Source organism: Helianthus annuus, chromosome 9 (assembly GCF_002127325.2).
Source record: "Helianthus annuus cultivar XRQ/B chromosome 9, HanXRQr2.0-SUNRISE, whole genome shotgun sequence".
NCBI lineage: Eukaryota > Viridiplantae > Streptophyta > Magnoliopsida > Asterales > Asteraceae > Helianthus > Helianthus annuus.
The window spans coordinates 89,713,765-89,736,168 of NC_035441.2; the positions used below are offsets into that span (position 1 = coordinate 89,713,765).

Consider the following 22,404-nt stretch of genomic DNA (forward strand, 5'->3'; position numbering starts at 1 on the left):
AACCTAATCGTTAACCAATTGATCCAAAGAAAAAAGATAAAAGCTAGAGAGAATTGATAGACTTTTGGAAGAGATTCAATTTATCATTTTTCATTCATATCTTCATAGAAAGTACAAACTCAACTTAAATAAAAAAATGATAATGAAAGGAAAACAACCCACTATTCTACTAACCCATAACTTCTTAAAATAATGCATAAAACTAGGACCATAATTTGACTCAACAAAAATAAATAACATAACTAGTAAAATATTAATTATGCATATGACTAACTAGAGCACGTAACATCCACACACCCCAACCCCCCCCCCCCCCCAAAAAAAAAATATATATATACACAAACACCTTCTTCTTCTAAACAATTCAAACATCAATGAATCTAACCCATCAAAAAAATGGCGCGAACAAAGCAAACCGCCCGCAAATCAACCGGCGGAAAAGCTCCGAGGAAACAACTGGCGACAAAAGCTGCCAGAAAATCAGCTCCGGCGACCGGAGGAGTGAAGAAGCCGCACAGATTCCGGCCAGGAACCGTTGCGTTGAGAGAGATCAGGAAGTACCAGAAGAGCACTGAGCTGTTGATCCGGAAGCTTCCGTTTCAACGTCTGGTGAGAGAAATCGCACAGGATTTTAAGACCGATTTGAGGTTTCAGAGCAGTGCGGTTGCTGCGCTTCAGGAGGCGTCTGAGGCGTATCTGGTAGGGTTGTTTGAGGATACGAATTTGTGTGCGATCCATGCTAAGAGAGTTACAATTATGCCAAAAGATATGCAGTTGGCTAGGAGGATTAGAGGTGAGAGGGCTTAGGTTTTTTTGTTGTTGTTGCTGATGGTCAACTGTATTTTTTGAATGGTTCATTTAATGAAAAGGGTCACGTTCAATGTTCAATCTCATTACCGTTGGTTTTGCACTTTTGTCTATCTACAAATTCATTCTTTGCTTACAGTTTACAAAAATGTATGATTTGAATTTTAGTTTTTGAACGAGTCAGATAAGAGTGAGATTTGTTTTGGTGAGAAATGAGAATGGATTAAAATAGATATGGGTCAAAATGGGTTGGACTTTTGTTTTGTTGAGTAGGGATGGGAAAAATATCCGAGCCCGATGGGTATACCCGAAATCCAACACAAATGGGACGGGTATACCTAATACTTGACGGGTATTGGGCCGGGTATGAGATTAGTTTTAAAAATTTTCACGGGTATGGGATTTGGTGATACCCGACCTGATTACCCGAAATCACATACCTGTTTGGCTGTTTACCTGAACTATATACCTGATTTTTTTAATTTATAATTTTATTTTCCATTAACACTTGTTTATTGTTGATTTATTTTAGTATGTTCATAATGTGAAAAAATAAATTTTCTTTTAGTATATGCATTTGATAATACCATTTATATTTTGTATCTTGTGAAGTATATACAAGTAAGTGTATAAGTATAATAAAGTTATTATTAATTTATGATAAAATTTATATGTATGTAATGTACATTTTTAATATATAATAGTTGTATAAATAAAATTATATAATAACTATAATAGTAAAAAAATGTATTTAGAAATCACAACGTATATCTTTTATTTGTTTTTAAAAAACTAACTAGCCTAAGATCCTGCGAGTTTCGCGGGTGGCTTAACACAAACATATAATATCTACCGGCATTGAAGCCCATGTAGATTATCATTTTTGTTCTAGGCCTTTCCAAACTTAGGCTTCACGTCTAAGGGTTGAAACAGGTCCCAAACAGACAATACACGACCCTAACCGGTACAAACCCAAAACCAAACAGAGTGATCATTTCGCTCTCCAAAAACCTGTTACATACCAGCGAACCTTTAATAGATCAACGAAAGGTCATGGTTTTCATCTTTTGATTGACATCAAGTTTATATAACCTTCAATATCTAAATTTCTTATTTAAATTCATATTAATATACCCAGGGATGATATCCTTGAAAACAGTAAATTCAAGAAAAGAAGATAGATGTCAAAACTATATATCGTGGTATTGTTCTCGTAACAACAAACAATATTCAGTTAAATAACATAAATGTATGAAAATAGTATTTACATGATTAAATATTAATATAATATATACCTAGGGATGATATCCTTGAAAATAGCTAGTAAAGACTTTAGACCAATATCTAATATGTAACGATCTTCATTTTTGCAGATTTGCAGCATTTGTTTTAAGTGTTTAATATTGCCTTCAGGATTCTCGAGCATTGACATTCCGATTTCGGCAAGCCTGTGCTTCTTTTGTTCATTGGGTTCTTCAGCTGTAAGATCTTTTTCAACCGCGGCCTATAGAATCGTTATCGTTATGAGACGAATGGTGACATACAAAAATTACAAATTAAAAATGTAAGTAATATGAGTTGAGTACCAAAACACCGTCTCAAAGGTTGTAACCGTTCCTGCTAGCTTGAGTCCATTGTCCGCCATCCATTATGTATTACATAAATAAAATCATATTAAACTAAATCAAACAATTGATTATCTGCTACTTAAAAACACAATAACATGTACTGACCCGACAATGAAGAAGTGGTAGCCTTCAATGTGATAACTGAGAACAATATCGGATGGGTTCTCAAAGACAATTTCAACATAACATCTGAAATCAACCCCCATAAGACTGGAAGGTATGGGGGCCGGCTTGGCCCGGCGTCGGACCCCCACACCGCCCCCTGGCCCGGCTTCCGTCACAAACGGCCACCCACCGCCGGGTGTGCCGCTCCACCTTTCAAAAAAATAGCCGTTGAACGGCTCTTTTTATTAAAAAAAAATTTCATTTTTTTCTATAAATTCACCCACTTTCAATATTATTTCCCCACTTTCAACCCAAAACCCTCTCACTTTTATACCAATTTCTCCCTACTTTTATAAAAAAAATATCTTTTTACCCACAATGGCTTCTAATCCTTGGTGGCCCTCGTCTTCGGATGACGAAGAGGAGATGTTTTTCGCAAACGCTGTACTACGGGCGGGACAGATTTTAATCGAAGAGGAAGAGGAAGAGGAAGAATTTTCGTCTGAAAATGTTATTACCAGACGAATACGCATTAACAGAGACCGCCAAGGTTTTCATTACAAAATTTCATTGTCCTTATTTTTTTTAACTCGTACTTATATATTATATACGACAGGAGCGCACGACAAATTGGTGAACGATTATTTTTCGGATGAGCCACTTTACAACGCCGACATTTTTAGACGCAGGTTCCGAATGAGTCGCCGCTTATTCACAAGGATTGCCAATGATTTGGCGGGGCTAGACCCGTTTTTCACGCAACGTCCTGATGCTCGAAATTATGAAGGGTTTACAACGTTACAAAAGTGTACTGCGGCCATTCGACAACTGGCGTACGAGACAGTGGCCACTTGTAAGACCCTGATACGTATTTGACTAAAAGTCGCAGCGGAAGTTCAAGCCATAAACTTTCTTTCATTATAAACACCTTAACTTATTTAAAAATTAACTTTAACATAACTCTTTCACATAAATCCATCAATCGACTTATTTACTAAGTAGAAACATAGCTTATGTTTACTACATTATATACATCAACGTTCCCGTACAATCTCACTAGTGACTCGATCCTCGATCTCTGTTCCTTGATGATCCTCATGACTCGTACTACCTGCGCTCACCACATTAAATTCATAACATTAGTACGCATTATAAACATACAAGATTTATTCACGTTTACTTTTTGTTCCGTTAATTCTTTACATCCCAGCTTTCCATTTGATCGTACATTCCGTGGTGAGACTTTCTCATTGTACCTGCGTTACACTTCGTTCACAAGGCACACTATTATTATCGTCAATACTCAATTTCATTGAATACATGCGTATATACTTTCATACATACTTACATATGTGCATCCGTTCACACATAACTGCTTACAAACCTACGTACCTACATTCATACGTACGTTCCTACATACGTGCATACCTACATACATACATGCATACATGTCTACATACATACCTATTACATGCCTTCTCACAACCCTACATACGTGCACACACTTTCGTACATACTCACTTGGATATATATATACACATACACATACTACCTACATACACACCTACATACATACATACATACATTCATTCATACATACCACTTATATTCACACATACATACATACATACCTTCATACGTATCTACTTAAGGAAATTCTTAACTTAGAATCCCACATTTAGGTACCATATTACTACATATTCTTTAGGATCCCACCTTTGGGTACCATATTACTACATATTCTTTAGGATCCCACCTTTGGGTACCATATTACTACATATTCTTTAGGATCCCACCTTTGGGTACCATATTACTACATATTCTTTAGGATCCCACCTTTGGGTACCATATTACTACATATTCTTTAGGATCCCACCTTTGGGTACCATATTACTACATATTCTTTAGGATCCCACCTTTGGGTACCATATTACTACATATTCTTTAGGATCCCACCTTTGGGTACCATATTACTACATATTCTTTAGGATCCCACCTTTGGGTACCATATTACTACATATTCTTTAGGATCCCACCTTTGGGTACCATATTACTACATATTCTTTAGGATCCCACCTTTGGGTACCATATTACTACATATTCTTTAGGATCCCACCTTTGGGTACCATATTACTACATATTCTTTAGGATCCCACCTTTGGGTACCATATTACTACATATTCTTTAGGATCCCACCTTTGGGCCCCCTACCCGTCGGCGACGCCCTCTAGTTTTTGCAGTTTTCTGCAGGTTCGTTTCGTCGTCCGTACGCACTAAAACGCACGTAACTTTTGAACCGTTTACCCGTTTGACCTCCCGTTTCTTCCTACATGCTTGTAAATTCACATTCTATCATATGAACATAAAATCTTACCTCCGGATTACGGAAATCCTTAACTTACATACATTCGACTTAACTATTTTCTAACTATTTGACCCGTTAAGGGTATTCGCGCATTAATTGGTCTATGACTGACCAAACCATCATCCCCACTTCCATGCCTGTCCAAAACATTACTCTAATCCAATAACTTGCTTCTAAACCACTTTTAAGTTCGTTTACCCCAAAATACCCATCATGGGCATTTTGGTCAACCTTAAACCCATCATTTACGACGAAAGACCTTAACACATATTTGACCTCAAACATCATATTTAATTCATTACAACACTTTATTACTTACTTGTACTACGAAGTGATTACGGAAATCACTTACCTCGTGCATCCATGTTCGTAACCGCTTCCTTGCCCCATTTCGACCCGTTAGCCTTTCATGCTTGGTCCATGCTAGTGTGGTTCCTATCCTTTCATGTCGTCATGCCATAATAATGTTAGTACTCATGCTTATTCATATTAATACACATTTTCCAGCTCTTATCTACATTAACTTTCATTAACACGCATACAACATAAATTGTCAACCACATTGTTCAGTTAGACAACCTAACGTAATTCATAACATCATCCTTTACTAGCATGGTCATATATTATATATTTAGTACACATTCACTTCTTGATTGAAATTAAGTGATTAATAAAAACACATGGGGAGCATCGCCCGTTCAAGCACAATGTACAAGCTTCTAATGCATAGGCTTGACCAACACATACATTCAACCCAAATTCTTGTATGAGTTCCATCTAAAGCACATTCCTCAAGTTAGTATACTACTAATTACATCATTATCATGTTTCATTCATATATGTCAAGCCATTTCATACAATCTCACATCCTAACTTCACCTAGACATTTCATCAAACACTTGGCGTGCGTACTACTAGCTATGCACAATGTACAACTAATTTATGCATGATCTTCCAAGTTCATACATAATTCATCAAATGAAACTAGAATAAACTAAATTACATACCATACTCAACCTATCTAGCAATAGTCCATTACATACAACATACACATTGATGATTCAAGCAAGGATTTGACATGGGTGAAACACCTATGTCATCATCTTCACCATAGAAGTGGGTTTCACTTCTAATCATCAAATTACTTAAAATCCTTCCCAACACAAGTTCTATTTGGTGATTCTAATACACAATCATGCTCAATTTCATATAAATTCACGGATTAATCATAACCCACTTCATACAACTTCACCAAATTACAAATTTCAACATACCTTATGTAGAGAACTCTTAGATGATCAAGAATATAAGTCCATGCATCAGATTAGGGCTTACTTCCCCCTTCAATTTGAAGGTTTTTCTTGAATTAGGGTTTCACCCCTTTCTTTCTTTTCTCCTGATCGTTCTCACGCACACACACTCCTTGTGTGTGTGTGATTTTTGTTTTAATTAAATTCAGTTTCAAATTTGGCAAATCTAGTCCCTCAAGTTTATCATACCATCATAGTTGCCACAAGTTTCATTCCTTTACTTATTTTGTTAGGCTTTTAACTAAGTTTAATAACCTAGTTATTGTATTTCATTTAATTAACATGGCAACGTACCTACGTATTAATAATACGAGTTTTGGGGTGTTACAAGTCTACCCCCCTTAAAGAAGGTTTCGTCCCCGAAACCTTTCTCATTTCCATTAAACACAACTATTCTTTCACTTTGCCCCATACGACCTCTTGCCCATCTTAGTGACAATCTTCTGCTTTCAAGAACCCATCTCGGAGTTCTTATTGGTGTCACTTTCACTAATAGCGTTAGTTTTTAACCCATTTCACAGCTAATGGTTCCTTCCCCATTCTAATACTCGTATATCATGTACAATACACCGTTTTGTTTACTTGAAACAATTTCAACATCCTATTAATAACATTCCTTCCTGTTTATTTCAAATTTCATATTATCTTGTTGACTATGCGATCTAAATTCATCATTTACACATACCTCTTCTATGCTTAATTTGATAGGTACATCATAATAATAGGTAAACTATCCATTCTTTACTCATATATTATTCACATTACCGACTTCTTTCTAACAAGTCTATACTTTTCATACCATACTTTCACCTACCATCCTCATTTCATTGACCCGATTATAAAAGACTTAATGTCTCCATCTCATCTTTTAAGATTTACATTCTATTCATATACATCATATAGCATTCAGTCCTTGTTTTGTTATCTCAACAAAACTACTACTTCATAGTTACACCTACATGCTTAACTCCATAGTTAGCTCATTCTACTCTTCTATAGTCAGCTAAAAAAAATAAAAAAAAAATCAAACTTCCCATATTATACCATACCCATTCCATCATTCATTTCGTAGGTCGTACCCAATTAACCAATTCATACTTATCTAACACAAGTTAAACTTTTTACTGACCTCATCTCATATCATCCATTGACGATCTGCAACCCAGATCGATCCGCATTCTTCACGAGTACTAGTCATACCAGGCTAGATTTCATTCATCCGCGTAATGCGCTTTCACCCGTGCACATCCTTCCACCAATTCGTTTGGTTTCATCACATCAAGAGTTCCTAACATTATAATCTACAATTTTAGCGGTTAGCACATTTCATTCAAGCATTCATTATACTAGGTGATTACTCACCTATATTTCCTTTTTCAACGTCCTACGTACAAACTTTAACACATTCCGCATTTCATTCCTTACATGCAATTCTTTTATTCTGGTTCCTCATTTCATCAACCTTTGCAGTTTGACCCTTTCCAGGTCAGGCTGTCATTTCTTACTTACCATAGATGTATTGAGGTACTCTTCGTACTTCTTTCCATTCATACTTACTTGCAAAGACATTCATTACGTCGTTTTAGTATTCTTAACAAACTTACCCTTTTTGTTCATACTTAAACCATTGTCTCGGTCATAGCCCGTCATTCATTCTGACTTCTAAGAGTCGATTTCTAACACATTTAACACATACCTTGTTCAAAACTTCCTTCTTTCGTTTTATAACTTAGGTCTGCATGCTCATTACGATCATTCTTTTATTTCTTTACTTTACATTTGCCCATATGACTCATTTAACACAATCACGGTCAGACTATCGACACTTCTTATGTAGACTAGTTTCGTCTTTTATACCTTAAATATGTTTCGCGGATTCGAATGCATTATTCATACCTTTCGTACCTTCTATGTTTTGAATCCGTCTTGCGGATTCAAACATTGCATTCGCATCTTTCATTCTTTGAATCCGTCTCGCGGATTCAAACATTTCATTCATACATTGCTGATCCGTATTGTCTTACGGATTCAACATTCTTCATTCTTATCACTCATACTTTTCACTCTTACATAGTACTCTCAATTTCCCGAGAGTCTTACTACCCATTTCACCGCACGCCCACCTGTTACCCAGTTCTACCGGACACACCTGCGATAATTACCACGGTCTCACGAACGTCATATGCTTCTTGCGTACTGGCCAGGTGCGCAATCCACATACTAGTTTCGTGCCTTCGTGTAATCATCGCCTTATGTCCGAGAAATGGGTTTCAGTTTCGTACACATTTCTAAAATTTCCCCAAGACCACATCATTGCCTTTCGTTTAATAATTACCTTCCCAAGGAGATTTCTTCCTTTTTCTTTCAACATTGATACCCATACATATTAATAGTGTGTACCTGGGGTTCATTAGCTTATTTACACCTTTGCCAGCCTTAGTATTCATCCTATCCTGCATCCACGGACCATCCTCTTCAGACACTTATGTTTACCTTGCACATATAAAACCGTTAGTTTCTTTATATGAATGTATTCATACATGCTTTCATTCCATTTCTACCTTTAGATCTTGATCGAGTCATGGATTGTACGGGTTCTTTATCACAAGAGCACACAGGTTTGAGTTCAAGTATTTATCTTCTCGTACTTGATTCGCTCAAACCAGGGCTCTGATACCAACTTGTAAGACCCTGATACGTATTTGACTAAAAGTCGCAGCGGAAGTTCAAGCCATAAACTTTCTTTCATTATAAACACCTTAACTTATTTAAAAATTAACTTTAACATAACTCTTTCACATAAATCCATCAATCGACTTATTTACTAAGTAGAAACATAGCTTATGTTTACTACATTATATACATCAACGTTCCCGTACAATCTCACTAGTGACTCGATCCTCGATCTCTGTTCCTTGATGATCCTCATGACTCGTACTACCTGCGCTCACCACATTAAATTCATAACATTAGTACGCATTATAAACATACAAGATTTATTCACGTTTACTTTTTGTTCCGTTAATTCTTTACATCCCAGCTTTCCATTTGATCGTACATTCCGTGGTGAGACTTTCTCATTGTACCTGCGTTACACTTCGTTCACAAGGCACACTATTATTATCGTCAATACTCAATTTCATTGAATACATGCGTATATACTTTCATACATACTTACATATGTGCATCCGTTCACACATAACTGCTTACAAACCTACGTACCTACATTCATACGTACGTTCCTACATACGTGCATACCTACATACATACATGCATACATGTCTACATACATACCTATTACATGCCTTCTCACAACCCTACATACGTGCACACACTTTCGTACATACTCACTTGGATATATATATACACATACACATACTACCTACATACACACCTACATACATACATACATACATTCATTCATACATACCACTTATATTCACACATACATACATACATACCTTCATACGTATCTACTTAAGGAAATTCTTAACTTAGAATCCCACATTTAGGTACCATATTACTACATATTCTTTAGGATCCCACCTTTGGGTACCATATTACTACATATTCTTTAGGATCCCACCTTTGGGTACCATATTACTACATATTCTTTAGGATCCCACCTTTGGGTACCATATTACTACATATTCTTTAGGATCCCACCTTTGGGTACCATATTACTACATATTCTTTAGGATCCCACCTTTGGGTACCATATTACTACATATTCTTTAGGATCCCACCTTTGGCTACCATATTACTACATATTCTTTAGGATCCCACCTTTGGGTACCATATTACTACATATTCTTTAGGATCCCACCTTTGGGTACCATATTACTACATATTCTTTAGGATCCCACCTTTGGGTACCATATTACTACATATTCTTTAGGATCCCACCTTTGGGTACCATATTACTACATATTCTTTAGGATCCCACCTTTGGGTACCATATTACTACATATTCTTTAGGATCCCACCTTTGGGTACCATATTACTACATATTCTTTAGGATCCCACCTTTGGGTACCATATTACTACATATTCTTTAGGATCCCACCTTTGGGCCCCCTACCCGTCGGCGACGCCCTCTAGTTTTTGCAGTTTTCTGCAGGTTCGTTTCGTCGTCCGTACGCACTAAAACGCACGTAACTTTTGAACCGTTTACCCGTTTGACCTCCCGTTTCTTCCTACATGCTTGTAAATTCACATTCTATCATATGAACATAAAATCTTACCTCCGGATTACGGAAATCCTTAACTTACATACATTCGACTTAACTATTTTCTAACTATTTGACCCGTTAAGGGTATTCGCGCATTAATTGGTCTATGACTGACCAAACCATCATCCCCACTTCCATGCCTGTCCAAAACATTACTCTAATCCAATAACTTGCTTCTAAACCACTTTTAAGTTCGTTTACCCCAAAATACCCATCATGGGCATTTTGGTCAACCTTAAACCCATCATTTACGACGAAAGACCTTAACACATATTTGACCTCAAACATCATATTTAATTCATTACAACACTTTATTACTTACTTGTACTACGAAGTGATTACGGAAATCACTTACCTCGTGCATCCATGTTCGTAACCGCTTCCTTGCCCCATTTCGACCCGTTAGCCTTTCATGCTTGGTCCATGCTAGTGTGGTTCCTATCCTTTCATGTCGTCATGCCATAATAATGTTAGTACTCATGCTTATTCATATTAATACACATTTTCCAGCTCTTATCTACATTAACTTTCATTAACACGCATACAACATAAATTGTCAACCACATTGTTCAGTTAGACAACCTAACGTAATTCATAACATCATCCTTTACTAGCATGGTCATATATTATATATTTAGTACACATTCACTTCTTGATTGAAATTAAGTGATTAATAAAAACACATGGGGAGCATCGCCCGTTCAAGCACAATGTACAAGCTTCTAATGCATAGGCTTGACCAACACATACATTCAACCCGAATTCTTGTATGAGTTCCATCTAAAGCACATTCCTCAAGTTAGTATACTACTAATTACATCATTATCATGTTTCATTCATATATGTCAAGCCATTTCATACAATCTCACATCCTAACTTCACCTAGACATTTCATCAAACACTTGGCGTGCGTACTACTAGCTATGCACAATGTACAACTAATTTATGCATGATCTTCCAAGTTCATACATAATTCATCAAATGAAACTAGAATAAACTAAATTACATACCATACTCAACCTATCTAGCAATAGTCCATTACATACAACATACACATTGATGATTCAAGCAAGGATTTGACATGGGTGAAACACCTATGTCATCATCTTCACCATAGAAGTGGGTTTCACTTCTAATCATCAAATTACTTAAAATCCTTCCCAACACAAGTTCTATTTGGTGATTCTAATACACAATCATGCTCAATTTCATATAAATTCACGGATTAATCATAACCCACTTCATACAACTTCACCAAATTACAAATTTCAACATACCTTATGTAGAGAACTCTTAGATGATCAAGAATATAAGTCCATGCATCAGATTAGGGCTTACTTCCCCCTTCAATTTGAAGGTTTTTCTTGAATTAGGGTTTCACCCCTTTCTTTCTTTTCTCCTGATCGTTCTCACGCACACACACTCCTTGTGTGTGTGTGATTTTTGTTTTAATTAAATTCAGTTTCAAATTTGGCAAATCTAGTCCCTCAAGTTTATCATACCATCATAGTTGCCACAAGTTTCATTCCTTTACTTATTTTGTTAGGCTTTTAACTAAGTTTAATAACCTAGTTATTGTATTTCATTTAATTAACATGGCAACGTACCTACGTATTAATAATACGAGTTTTGGGGTGTTACAGTGGCCGACGCTTTGGACGAGTACTTACAGATGTCGGCAAGAACTACGCGGGAATGTTTGTATCGGTTTTGCCATAATGTGGTGAAACTGTATAGCAAAAAATATTTGCGGAAACCAAACGCGTATGATGTTCAACAGTTGTACCAAGCTCATGAAGCAAGGCACGGGTTTCCGGGAATGCTTGGTAGCATTGATTGTATGCATTGGGGGTGGCATAATTGCCCGACTGCGTGGCGCGGCCAATATACGCGAGGTGATCACGGATATCCAACCGTGATACTTGAAGCTGTGGCATCACAAGATTTGTGGATATGGCATTCTTTCTTTGGTCTCCCTGGTTCACTCAACGACCTCAACGTGTTATACCAATCGGCCATCTTTACCGATGTCGTTAATGGAACGGGACCGGACACACGTTTTACAGTTTCTGGGGTTGAGTATAGACGTGGGTATTATCTTGCTGACGGGATATATCCGTCTTGGTCTACAATTGTGAAGACTATTCCATATCCCGAGGACGAAAAACGGAAAAAATTTGCCAAGCGTCAAGAAGCTGCAAGAAAAGACATCGAACGTGCTTTTGGTGTCTTACAAAAAAAATGGGCCATCGTTGCACAACCGGCACGTGCGTTCACCCCAAAAAGGCTGCGTCTTTGTATGTACGCTTGCATTTTGCTCCATAACATGATTATTGAAGACGAAGGTCGGGCGATTTGTGAGTATGATGAGAATGCAGCTTGGGGGAACACTGTCCCGGTTGATCCCCCACAACAGGATTTAAACTCGTTCTCGCTAACAAACGACTTCACGCATGCAAACCTTCAACAAGATTTGGTAGAACATATTTGGAACAACGTTAACATGGTGGACGGTGACGGAGCCGAAGACGAAGACGAAGACGAGTAGTGTGTTTGTTTTAAATTTTTAAATCTAGTCTTTTTTTTTTTCAAATTTTAGGTAGCGTAATTTTTTATTTTTTAGGTTATGTAATTTTTATTTATGTTATGTAATGGATTTTATTATCTTCCTTTTAGTAGTATTTTTATTTAAATGTCGAATACTTTTTATAAAAAAAAAAGTTAAATAAATAAAAGTTAAACAATTAAAATGAATTAAACAATAAAAAATATGTGGTGGGGCCCCATCCTCCATCCCCCTCCATCTTCAATTTGGCTCATCCCATGCTAGCCGCATATGTGGCGCCTACGTGGAGGCTCATCCCCATGGGGATGAGCCAAACCATACCTTCTAGTCTAACCGACGTATCTTCATAAAGACCGCCACCAGTTGGTCTATCAGATATGCTTCCAACATGAAAAACGCCTCCAATGTTAAAGTAATCAGGAAGTTTGAGGGGAGTGTTAGCGGGCTTGAAAGAGACATTGTTTAAGGGGAGTGTCAGCAGTAGAGCATGTCAAAAGAAAACCATGTCTAAACGTCACATTATTTAATGTGTTTCTTATATAGTAAACTGCATTTAGACGATAAGGCATGTTATATGTCAATATTAACGTTTGATGGTCACAACAAATATAATAATAAAAAAAGCTACAAACCCTGATAAGGGTTCTTTGATTCTTATGTTTTATCACCAAAGCTTTATTGTGTTTTATCACCTGATATCATATTGAGCCCCAAGAATCTTCTCTTCAGCACTAAGAACTTCTCCAATATAGTTCTCATACATTTAAGCATGGTTAATTAATCAAAACTGAATATGAGAATGTAATGGCATGATGAGAAAGCAAACACAGTAATCAGAGTTTCTACTCACAAATATATTTGTATTCTAAAGAGGTTGAATGCTGGATGAAACAACACCTTCAGCCTACCACAAACATGTAATTAATGAACGGAGGAGAAATTAACATCCAAACCCCATATTCATTATCTTCAAATTTAAATTTGAATTTGCCATTTACTTAGCAGTGTTCAATAAACTTTTAAATGAAAAAAAAGAAAAACGTTCTATTCCTTAAAATTAAGGAACAATGAATTGAAAGAAATGAATAAGAAAAAATCACAAGTCGTTAAAGATTTTTTTAGGCACCACATTTTCCTAAATTGCTCGAACAAAGCTAATATATTTACCTTTAATAGTCTCTTTCATCTTTAGCTATCGCCAACCACATTATATACAATAAGCTCTTATACATATTTATAAACTAATAATTACTAACATTATATACAATAAGCTCTTACTAAATATCGACGTTTCATTTTTCTTTAAAAAAATTACAGAAAAGCCTATAGTTGGATATCTCATGTTAAGCTTTTGACCCACCATCCCCAAATTGCTTCCTCTTGTCAAACTAATTTGACTAACAAAAGAAACAATCAAACATATGTTTAGAAAGATATCTCTGTGTTACGAAGGATCTTCAAGGTTGCAACATGATACAATGAATATTACCTGTACAAAGCTATAGAAGTAGCCAAAAGGAGGTGAAAGTTGCAAAATGGAATAGAACATAATTAGAACATTATTTAACTTCAATAACTATCCACCACCATAAGAAGTGCTAAACAAATGGAGATTGCCAATATAGGGATGAGGAAAGGGTACCGGGTACCGGTACCGAATTTATCAAATCGGGTACATTTTCAATACCAATTCGGTACCGACTTTTGACATTTTCGGTACCGGTATTTACCCTCAAAGACCGGTACCAAACGTACCGGGTATATTCGGTACCGGTACCACTTTTGTGGATTTCTGGTACCGGTTGGTACCGAGCTCATCCCTAGGCCAACCTAAGCTTATTAAGATCTTTTAAACATAATGATGATTAAGTGGAACCATTTATTTAAATAAGCATAATAGCAATTTAAAAGAAAAACAAACTTATGTGGGGAAAGATATAGACACGAATATTACCTGACAAATCAATCCATTATAGGGATGAGCTCGGTACCGAAAACACTGGTAACGAAATTCCCAAAATTTGGTGCCGATACCGGTAGCAAAAATACCAGTTACAGTACGGTAGGTACCAGTACCGGTACGGACCGATATTTGAAAGTAAAAATCGATATCGAAAACAGTGGACTATCTTGACAAAGGAAGAGTTTGCAAGAAGCCAACATTTCGCTGGAACATCAAAGGGATCACCAAAATCAGTCTTTCCTTCGATAAAATCGATGTGCAGAGAACTCGTAATCGATGTTAATTGTCACATCCACTGAGTCCTCCAACTTCGTCAATTGATTCGAGGCGTTAAGGGCATCCATGAATACCTTCATGTTTAAAAATTATCACTGACCAATTCTCGGCGCATATATAATTGATACTAAAAAAATTAAGATGACCATATAATAAAAAACAAACATGAGAATAACTTACCTTCTATCGCAGATGTCAATGATTTGTTGACTACTCGAGTAGACCCGTTAATTGTCACCTAAGTCAACAATGAATTTTGCATATGAGTTCTCACCATTCTTAACATATATAATAATGGAAATCATTTCGATTCAAATTTCGCCTACAATTCATTTCTCTTTCAGTATATCAAAATACATTCAAAGCATCCATATCAAGTTAGGACTTATCATCAGGTCAAACCAAAAGTAAGATATGTGGCCAACAGAAATCTGTGTCAAAACTTATGTTAAGTATGAAAACAAAAATGAGAACACTTACATAAAGCTTTATGTGTACACAGTACATATAAAATAGTAAGTAACAACACCAAGCACACATAAGGCATGTTCTTATCAGTAATGTCCTACAAAAACTAATTTGAATAATTTACCTTCTTTGCATATACACAACATACAGTACTTTCCCGGAATCAAGTCTTAGCTACCGGGGCGTAATCGGAACCCTAGAATCAGACTAATACCTATTAGTTCATTATTGTAGCCGTTAGCCCGATTGATATAATCAGAGTTTCACCAGTTTGGCCGGAGTACCAGACCATTATTGTTACCGTGTGTTGCTAGACCAGCTACCAACCAAAATCGAGCATCAGATATGGTATAAATGTATAACTTAGAATAACATGGTTAAAGATAGTCGGTCTTACCTTGTATCTAACGGAATTTCCTTCACGACGATCTGAAACAACTTCAATTCAAAGGGTCGAGGGAGGTGAAGGAAACAGAATCTAACCACCATATTGTTCATCATCACCACTGTCATAGCTCTGCCTCAAGCCACCGTGGCTCCGGCGTTGTTAAAGTGATGCTGAATACCGGTCCATGCCGGTATCGAACCATACCGAACCAGGTATTTTGGGTATCGATACCCTTTTTAGGAATTTTTGTACCCGTTGGTACAGAGCTCATCGCTACCTATACAGCCTTGTTAAAGTGGTCTACAAAATACATAGCTGGTATACATAATTCAGTTTCAGAATTAACTAACTTTAGCTTAAGGCAGGCATAATGTCGACGTACTTCTACATACTTTCATCAAATGTTTTTCAGCCAACAGAATGTCCAACTACATTAGCCATAAACTCAATTAAAACATTGTTTAACATACTTGACCCATTTGACCATTTACCCATTTACCCATTTTGACCCGTTTAACAGTTTGATACCTAAAAATTATTGACTAATCCAAGTCATTTTAGTCATTTCTAAAAATACATGTCATCGCACTTTAGCACTTTTAGTCATTTCTAAAAAAAGTACTACAAATAATTAATACGTTAATTATAATTAAAAATACTATTGCAATGAATAAACTATTTTTTTAAAAACAATTAAGGTAGTTGTATGCAAGTAATACAGACTTTGTGCCACCTCCAACCTGTTCGATCCCTTTGCCATTTTAGCTACCGGTTTGGAATAAAAAACACAATCCAAATTGACCCATTCATAAGTAAATGGGTCGATAATGTCACATCTTAAACAGTTTGGGCTTATTGACGGTACCTTGAGAGCCTGACCAGCCAATATAACATAATTGACATTGATCATGAGAAGGTTTACATATTTCAACACCCACGTAAGAGAATAAGCTTTCGGGTCTGCAATTGTTCCAAAAACCTCAGTTATTTGTCTAGACATACATGTGTGTGCAAGACACAATAGTTTGTATGTTTGGTCATTACCGTATATGAATCCTATGATTCTTTCTCTGTATCTGATATGCCTTTTGCCACCAAACTCATGAAGCATTGTAATAAGAACATTTGCATTGAGTGATATTATTGTGGCTAAGATTAAACCCACTACTCCACCTGCCCAACTGAGCGGAACCATGATTGCGCCTGAATATCCCAGAACATAGGCGCTGTTGATCCCCGTTGTAAGAACAAAACCCGCTTGAAACCATGAATCTACATCAAGTGATCAAAATCTCCACATTGTAAGCAACCCTTAAATAATAAAAATAATTTTTAGAAAAAATATATATTTTTTATATAATGGGTGAACCCATTTTGAATCTTTGGTTACCTTTTTTTTTCCCCAAAACAACTAATTTCAACCTGAGCCCATCTTTGGTTACCTTTTTTTTTTCAAAACAACTAATTTCAACCTGAGCCCATTTTGGTAACAACCTGTTTTGATTTGAACAAAGCTGAAACTTTTTGAAACGGCCCGTTTAGAGGCTAAACTCATTTTGCTCATAACCCGTTTTGACCCGTTACCCATTGTTGATCCCCGTTGTAAGAACAAAACCCGCTTGAAACCATGAATCTACATCAAGTGATCAAAATCTCCATATTGTAAGCAACCTTAAATAATAAAAATAATTTTTAGAAAAAATATATATTTTTTATATAATGGGTGAACCCATTTTGAATCTTTGGTTACCTTTTTTTTTTTTTTTTTCCAAAACAACTAATTTCAACCCGAGCCCATTTTGGTAAGAACCTGTTTTGATTTGAACAAAGCTGAAACTTTTTGAAATGGCCCGTTTAGAGGCTAAACTCATTTTGCTCATAACCCGTTTTGACCCGTTACCCATTGTTGGGCCTACATGTAACTACCTAACAACCTTCCGCATGAAAGTTAGAAACGTTTGACACTTTGACTAACATGTACTTTAATAAAGATGATTGAGCACTAACCAATTTTCAAAAATACCCGTAAAAAGGATAAACAGTACGGAACTTTTCAAAAATACCTTGAAGAAACAGGGACCCATTGTGTTCGAACAGTTGTGGGGTACAGTCCGAAGAGAGAGTTTATTAAACTTCAATGATGTAATTCCAGTTGGGCGATAATCTTCCAATAGTGGCTCAACGGATTCCTTAGTTATAATACGAGCAGCCTAAACATATAGCATTTAACAAAAAAACATCAGTAAACTTAAGAGCCCAATAAATACAGATTAATTTGAAAGCAAAATTTATATATAATGAATACTCAACACTGAGAACTTACTTCTTCAACATATGGCCAAAGTTTGCTTAACTATTTATTCAGCCATTTCACCTGAAACATCAAGCCATGAAGATTAGAGTTAGACTACGCATTTAACACAAGAATTTTATGATATTTTGACTATTAAAAATTAAGAATTACATACAAACTTAATGTAATTATGTGTATTTCGAAAGTGCTAACCTGTTCATAAACTTATGGAAGTAATTGGGGCGACAATTTTGACCAAATTACTTATGAATGACTTGATTCGAGTTATTTTTACTTTCAAGGTAATAGGTAAAAAAATACTTTAGAAGGAAGTGGGTCAAACACTTACATTTCATGAATCTTAAACCGTTCCATTTCACACTCAACATTACATTTTTATACTCAAAACTTTTTTGTACCATTGCATATGAATTTCGAAAAAAAATTGTATTCTGGTCATAGAACATACTCCCCCAATGTTGGCTTTGACAGTAAAAGAAAAAGACCAATGAGACCTGCTATTGTAGTTGATTCCAGTCTCCACCCTAAGAGTATTACTGTTCTCAAACCAATGACAACAGATTTATAACAAAATATTTGAACCAATGAGAGTTTAGAAATTTGTTGAATGGCTTAATATAGACACAGAACTATAGTAGAAAAGACTCTTGACCATATGTGAATAAGACCCCGAGTGTTTTGTGGCCATTGCAATGTACTTAAAAATGTATATTTAGAGGAGGAGGTAAGTGACATATATACAATGACCAACACCATCATTATCTCTCCGATGTTCAAGCTTCATTAAGAATGACTGTTCAAATCCCATGAATGCTTTAAAAGAGATTCCATAGAAACATGATCTTACCCAATTTCATGAAGAAAAAAAGATCATATGGATGCATATCACAATTTGATTACACCCGAAGTTCATGAAAGAAACGAAAATTTAACTACCGTCGGTAATCTAAGTTTAAGAAATCAAATTGTGGGTTAAGCAAAACAACAAACACTTGGTGTGCATGAAAGTAAACCAAAAATTAAACTATCCTAACCTATCTTCACAACAATTTATAGAAGTAGTCTACACCAATAAGCATATACCTACACCTAAAGTCCATGATTGAAACAAAAGAACAAACTGTCATTTGGTAATTGAAGTATAAAAATGAGTTATTAGTAAATTGTATATACAAACCACTTGATCAACAAAAAATAATAAATTCAAATAATCCCTAGATTAAAGGGAAACAGAGTAAAGATTTTTAACAAAAAAATAGCAAAAACTCCCCAAATGAAAACGAAAAAGAATAAAACATTTTTAAAAGATCTTCAAGATTAGTTTAAAATTACAATTTGAACGTATATCCAATATGTGAACTTCAACTTTTTTTTAACACATATTCATAGACATATCTCATAAAAATACAACTTACTCCATGAGAATCATCCAACCAACTGATTCATAGACATATCTTAAGATCCATGAATTAGAAAACCACCGTGCTCCGCCATTGGTTATAGCTATCAGTTGATTCCGACGGTGTTAGATCGCGAGCAACAGCCAAGTCAAACGTGGATGAAATCGCCAAATATGATAATGACAATGGTAGGGTTTGTCATACGACAGTCAAGATGAGGCAAATGTTTGATAAATCAATAATGAATGTGTACCGGTGAAATCGATAACGTTGAAGACGGCAAAGAGTTAGGGGTATAGATTGTAACACCCTTCAATCATACAGGAGAATCAAAATGGAAGAGTAACAACGAAAGAGATGAAGAGTAAAAGAAGCAAATAAAGGTTACCTATCTTGCCATAAGGAAAGAAGATTGTAGGAGAAGGAAGCCATCTACGTGTGTTTTGGTTTAGGGTTTTAGTTTGAGCGGGATTTTGTGAAATTAGAGGCTGTAGGGAGGACAAGTGGCAATTAAGGGTGTAAGAGGATGACAAGTGGCCTAAGCTTATTTTGCTTTATTAGGTTAAACGTAGTGGGGCGCGAGCATGGGCCATAGCGCCAATATAGCGCCGCCCACACTGCCCCCCCCCCCCCCCCCCCGGCGCCATGACCAAAAAAAAGAACGGCGTGAAATTTATCGCGGCGCGAGAAGGAATTGTTTTTAATTTTTTGACCGTTGAATAACGGTCATATATAAAAAAAAAATCAATTTTTTATACTTTTCACACTATAAATACCCTCATATTCTTCCATTTTTTTTTACAACTCAATACATTCTCATTCTCATTCTCTATATATTTTTAAAAAACCTAGTGTCACCTTATAAAAAAAATGGGTTCCCCGTCGGAAGAGTCTTTCACCGAAATTTACCGAAGATATTTTTCGCCCGACGAAGACGCGGCCGAGGAAGAAGCGGTTACGAGTGCATGTACTTTTGTGGTACAAGCATTTGAGCACATTCGGCCTACTCCCCCTCCACGACCCATCTTGCGACGCACCTATATCTTGCGAGATCGTGAAGCCGCGAACGAGCGTTTGATGAAAGACTATTTTGATGCGACACCGGTTCACGGACCGAATGTTTTTAGACGACGTTTTCGGATGAGCCAAAGGTTATTTTTGCGCCTTAATAATGATTTGGAAAATAGGTATGATTTCTTTAAGCAAAGAATGGACGCACGAGGATATCTAGGCTTCACCTCAATTCAAAAGGTCACATCCGCCTTACGCGTATTATCATACGGAAACACGTACGACATCAACGACGAGTATTTGAAGATGGCGGAGAAAACAACCCGAGATTTTAATGTAGTGTTTTTTATGTAATTTTTTTTAGTGTAACTTTTTTTTAATTTTAATGTAGTGTTTTTTATTTAATGAAATGTTTTTTTTTATTTTATAAAACTTATAAATTATTTAAAAAATTGAAAATTAAATTAATTGAGTAATGATTACACAGGGGCTTTATGACTACGGCCTCAAATTGCATAACGCGCCATAAAGCCCCTTGCTGACGTGGCATGCCACATGTCGCATAACGCCCCTTTGAGGGCTTTATGACTACACATGCCCTTAGAAGTAGTAGATTGTTTCAATTATTATTTACATTTATTTAATAAAAATTTAGGTTGTGAATGTGTGTTAAAAATTGAGTTAGGTTGGGTTGTGTATTTGGTAGAGAGAGAAACTAGTTTTTTTTTTTTATTAAAGACTGGGTTGAGTTGGGTTGTGAATGTGGATAGTCTTAACGTTTAAGAATTTTAAAGTCGTTCTTTCGCTCAAGTTATACGTTGTTTTATCTTATGTAAACTCATTTTACTGATTTGTAAGTTTATGGGCTTATTTTTTTGGTTACATTTGTTATTGGACTAATTAACGTATATACACACCATGTATGTTGGTCTATATTTGAAGTGGATGCACTCGATTTCTTTCAGTTGAGCTTCATTTGCAACTTCTTATCTGTTTTCGCATATTCCAAAATCCAAACCTTCAATCTTTACGTGCAGGAGTTTGAATGTGGCACAACTTTGTTTTGACATAAGTTTTTAATTGTTATCTCATTAAACTCAACTAATCACCATTAATACCAACTTTTTACTTGTTCTAATGTCAAAGATGGCTAAGGCTATGGGGTGTGGTTGGAGCCCCATGGGGCTTTATCAAGTCCACGTAGGATTCACGTAGATCCATGTCAGCTATGGAGCCCCCCTTTAATTTACAGGGTGTGGAAGGAGCCCCCTATTAAACAAAATTAAAAAAAAAAAAATTGATTGGTTTACAAGTTGTGGGCCTCACCTGATAAAGCCCTTCAAGCTCGTTACCACGGTGGCGGACGTCCAATGGCGCCCCGGCATAGCGCCGGGGGTGTGGACGATGGCGGGGGTGGGGCGCTATAGAGTGCCAGCTGGGTTGGGTGGCGCCCCCACACCCTCCAGCCTAAGGCCATTAGACCAAGCGGTATGGGGGCCGGTTTAGGCCCGGCGCCAGTCCCCCACACCGCCCCCTGCTTCCGTCCTGTCCTTTCCGGCTCCCCACAGACG

General features: G+C 36.4%; 2 protein-coding genes and 2 long non-coding RNA genes across 17 annotated transcripts; 2 read left to right on the forward strand and 2 right to left on the reverse strand.

Annotated features, from left to right (window-relative positions):
- Positions 1 to 371: 371 nt before the first annotated feature.
- LOC110877750 (histone H3.2) lies at positions 372 to 907 on the forward strand. Its single transcript, XM_022125947.2, has one exon. It carries the CDS (start codon positions 397 to 399, stop codon positions 805 to 807), a length of 411 nt encoding a protein of 136 aa, XP_021981639.1. The 5' UTR covers positions 372 to 396; the 3' UTR covers positions 808 to 907.
- A 1,114-nt stretch (positions 908 to 2,021) lies between these two features.
- Positions 2,022 to 2,665, reverse strand: LOC110874360. The gene is made up of 2 exons (XR_002555876.2): positions 2,394 to 2,665; positions 2,022 to 2,311 (listed from the first exon to the last, which is right to left on the reverse strand). It is a non-coding gene; the product is annotated as an uncharacterized LOC110874360 (long non-coding RNA).
- Positions 2,666 to 12,119: 9,454 nt separating this feature from the next.
- Positions 12,120 to 12,995, forward strand: LOC110875740 (putative nuclease HARBI1). The gene has a single exon (XM_022123944.1). The coding sequence runs from the start codon at positions 12,120 to 12,122 to the stop codon at positions 12,993 to 12,995; it is 876 nt and encodes a 291-aa protein (XP_021979636.1).
- Positions 12,996 to 13,324: 329 nt separating this feature from the next.
- On the reverse strand, positions 13,325 to 20,301 carry LOC110877748. Of its 14 annotated transcripts, XR_004866388.1 has the most exons (9): positions 20,211 to 20,266; positions 20,076 to 20,132; positions 19,838 to 19,925; positions 18,432 to 18,482; positions 18,172 to 18,318; positions 17,153 to 17,380; positions 16,118 to 17,068; positions 15,433 to 15,490; positions 14,259 to 15,379 (listed from the first exon to the last, which is right to left on the reverse strand). It is a non-coding gene; the product is annotated as an uncharacterized LOC110877748 (long non-coding RNA). The 14 variants fall into 14 exon arrangements; XR_004866386.1 differs by adding an exon at positions 13,325 to 13,458 and having other exon boundaries at positions 13,706 to 15,379; positions 19,838 to 20,301; XR_002557257.2 differs by adding an exon at positions 15,845 to 16,039 and having other exon boundaries at positions 14,259 to 15,326; positions 19,838 to 20,301.
- Positions 20,302 to 22,404: the final 2,103 nt, after the last annotated feature.

Excerpts from the sequence above, each read along its gene's own strand:
- LOC110875740 (XM_022123944.1), top strand. The coding sequence starts at position 12,120 with ATGTCGGCAAGAACTACGCGGGAATGTTTGTATCGGTTTTGCCATAAT.
- LOC110877750 (XM_022125947.2), top strand. The coding sequence starts at position 397 with ATGGCGCGAACAAAGCAAACCGCCCGCAAATCAACCGGCGGAAAAGCT.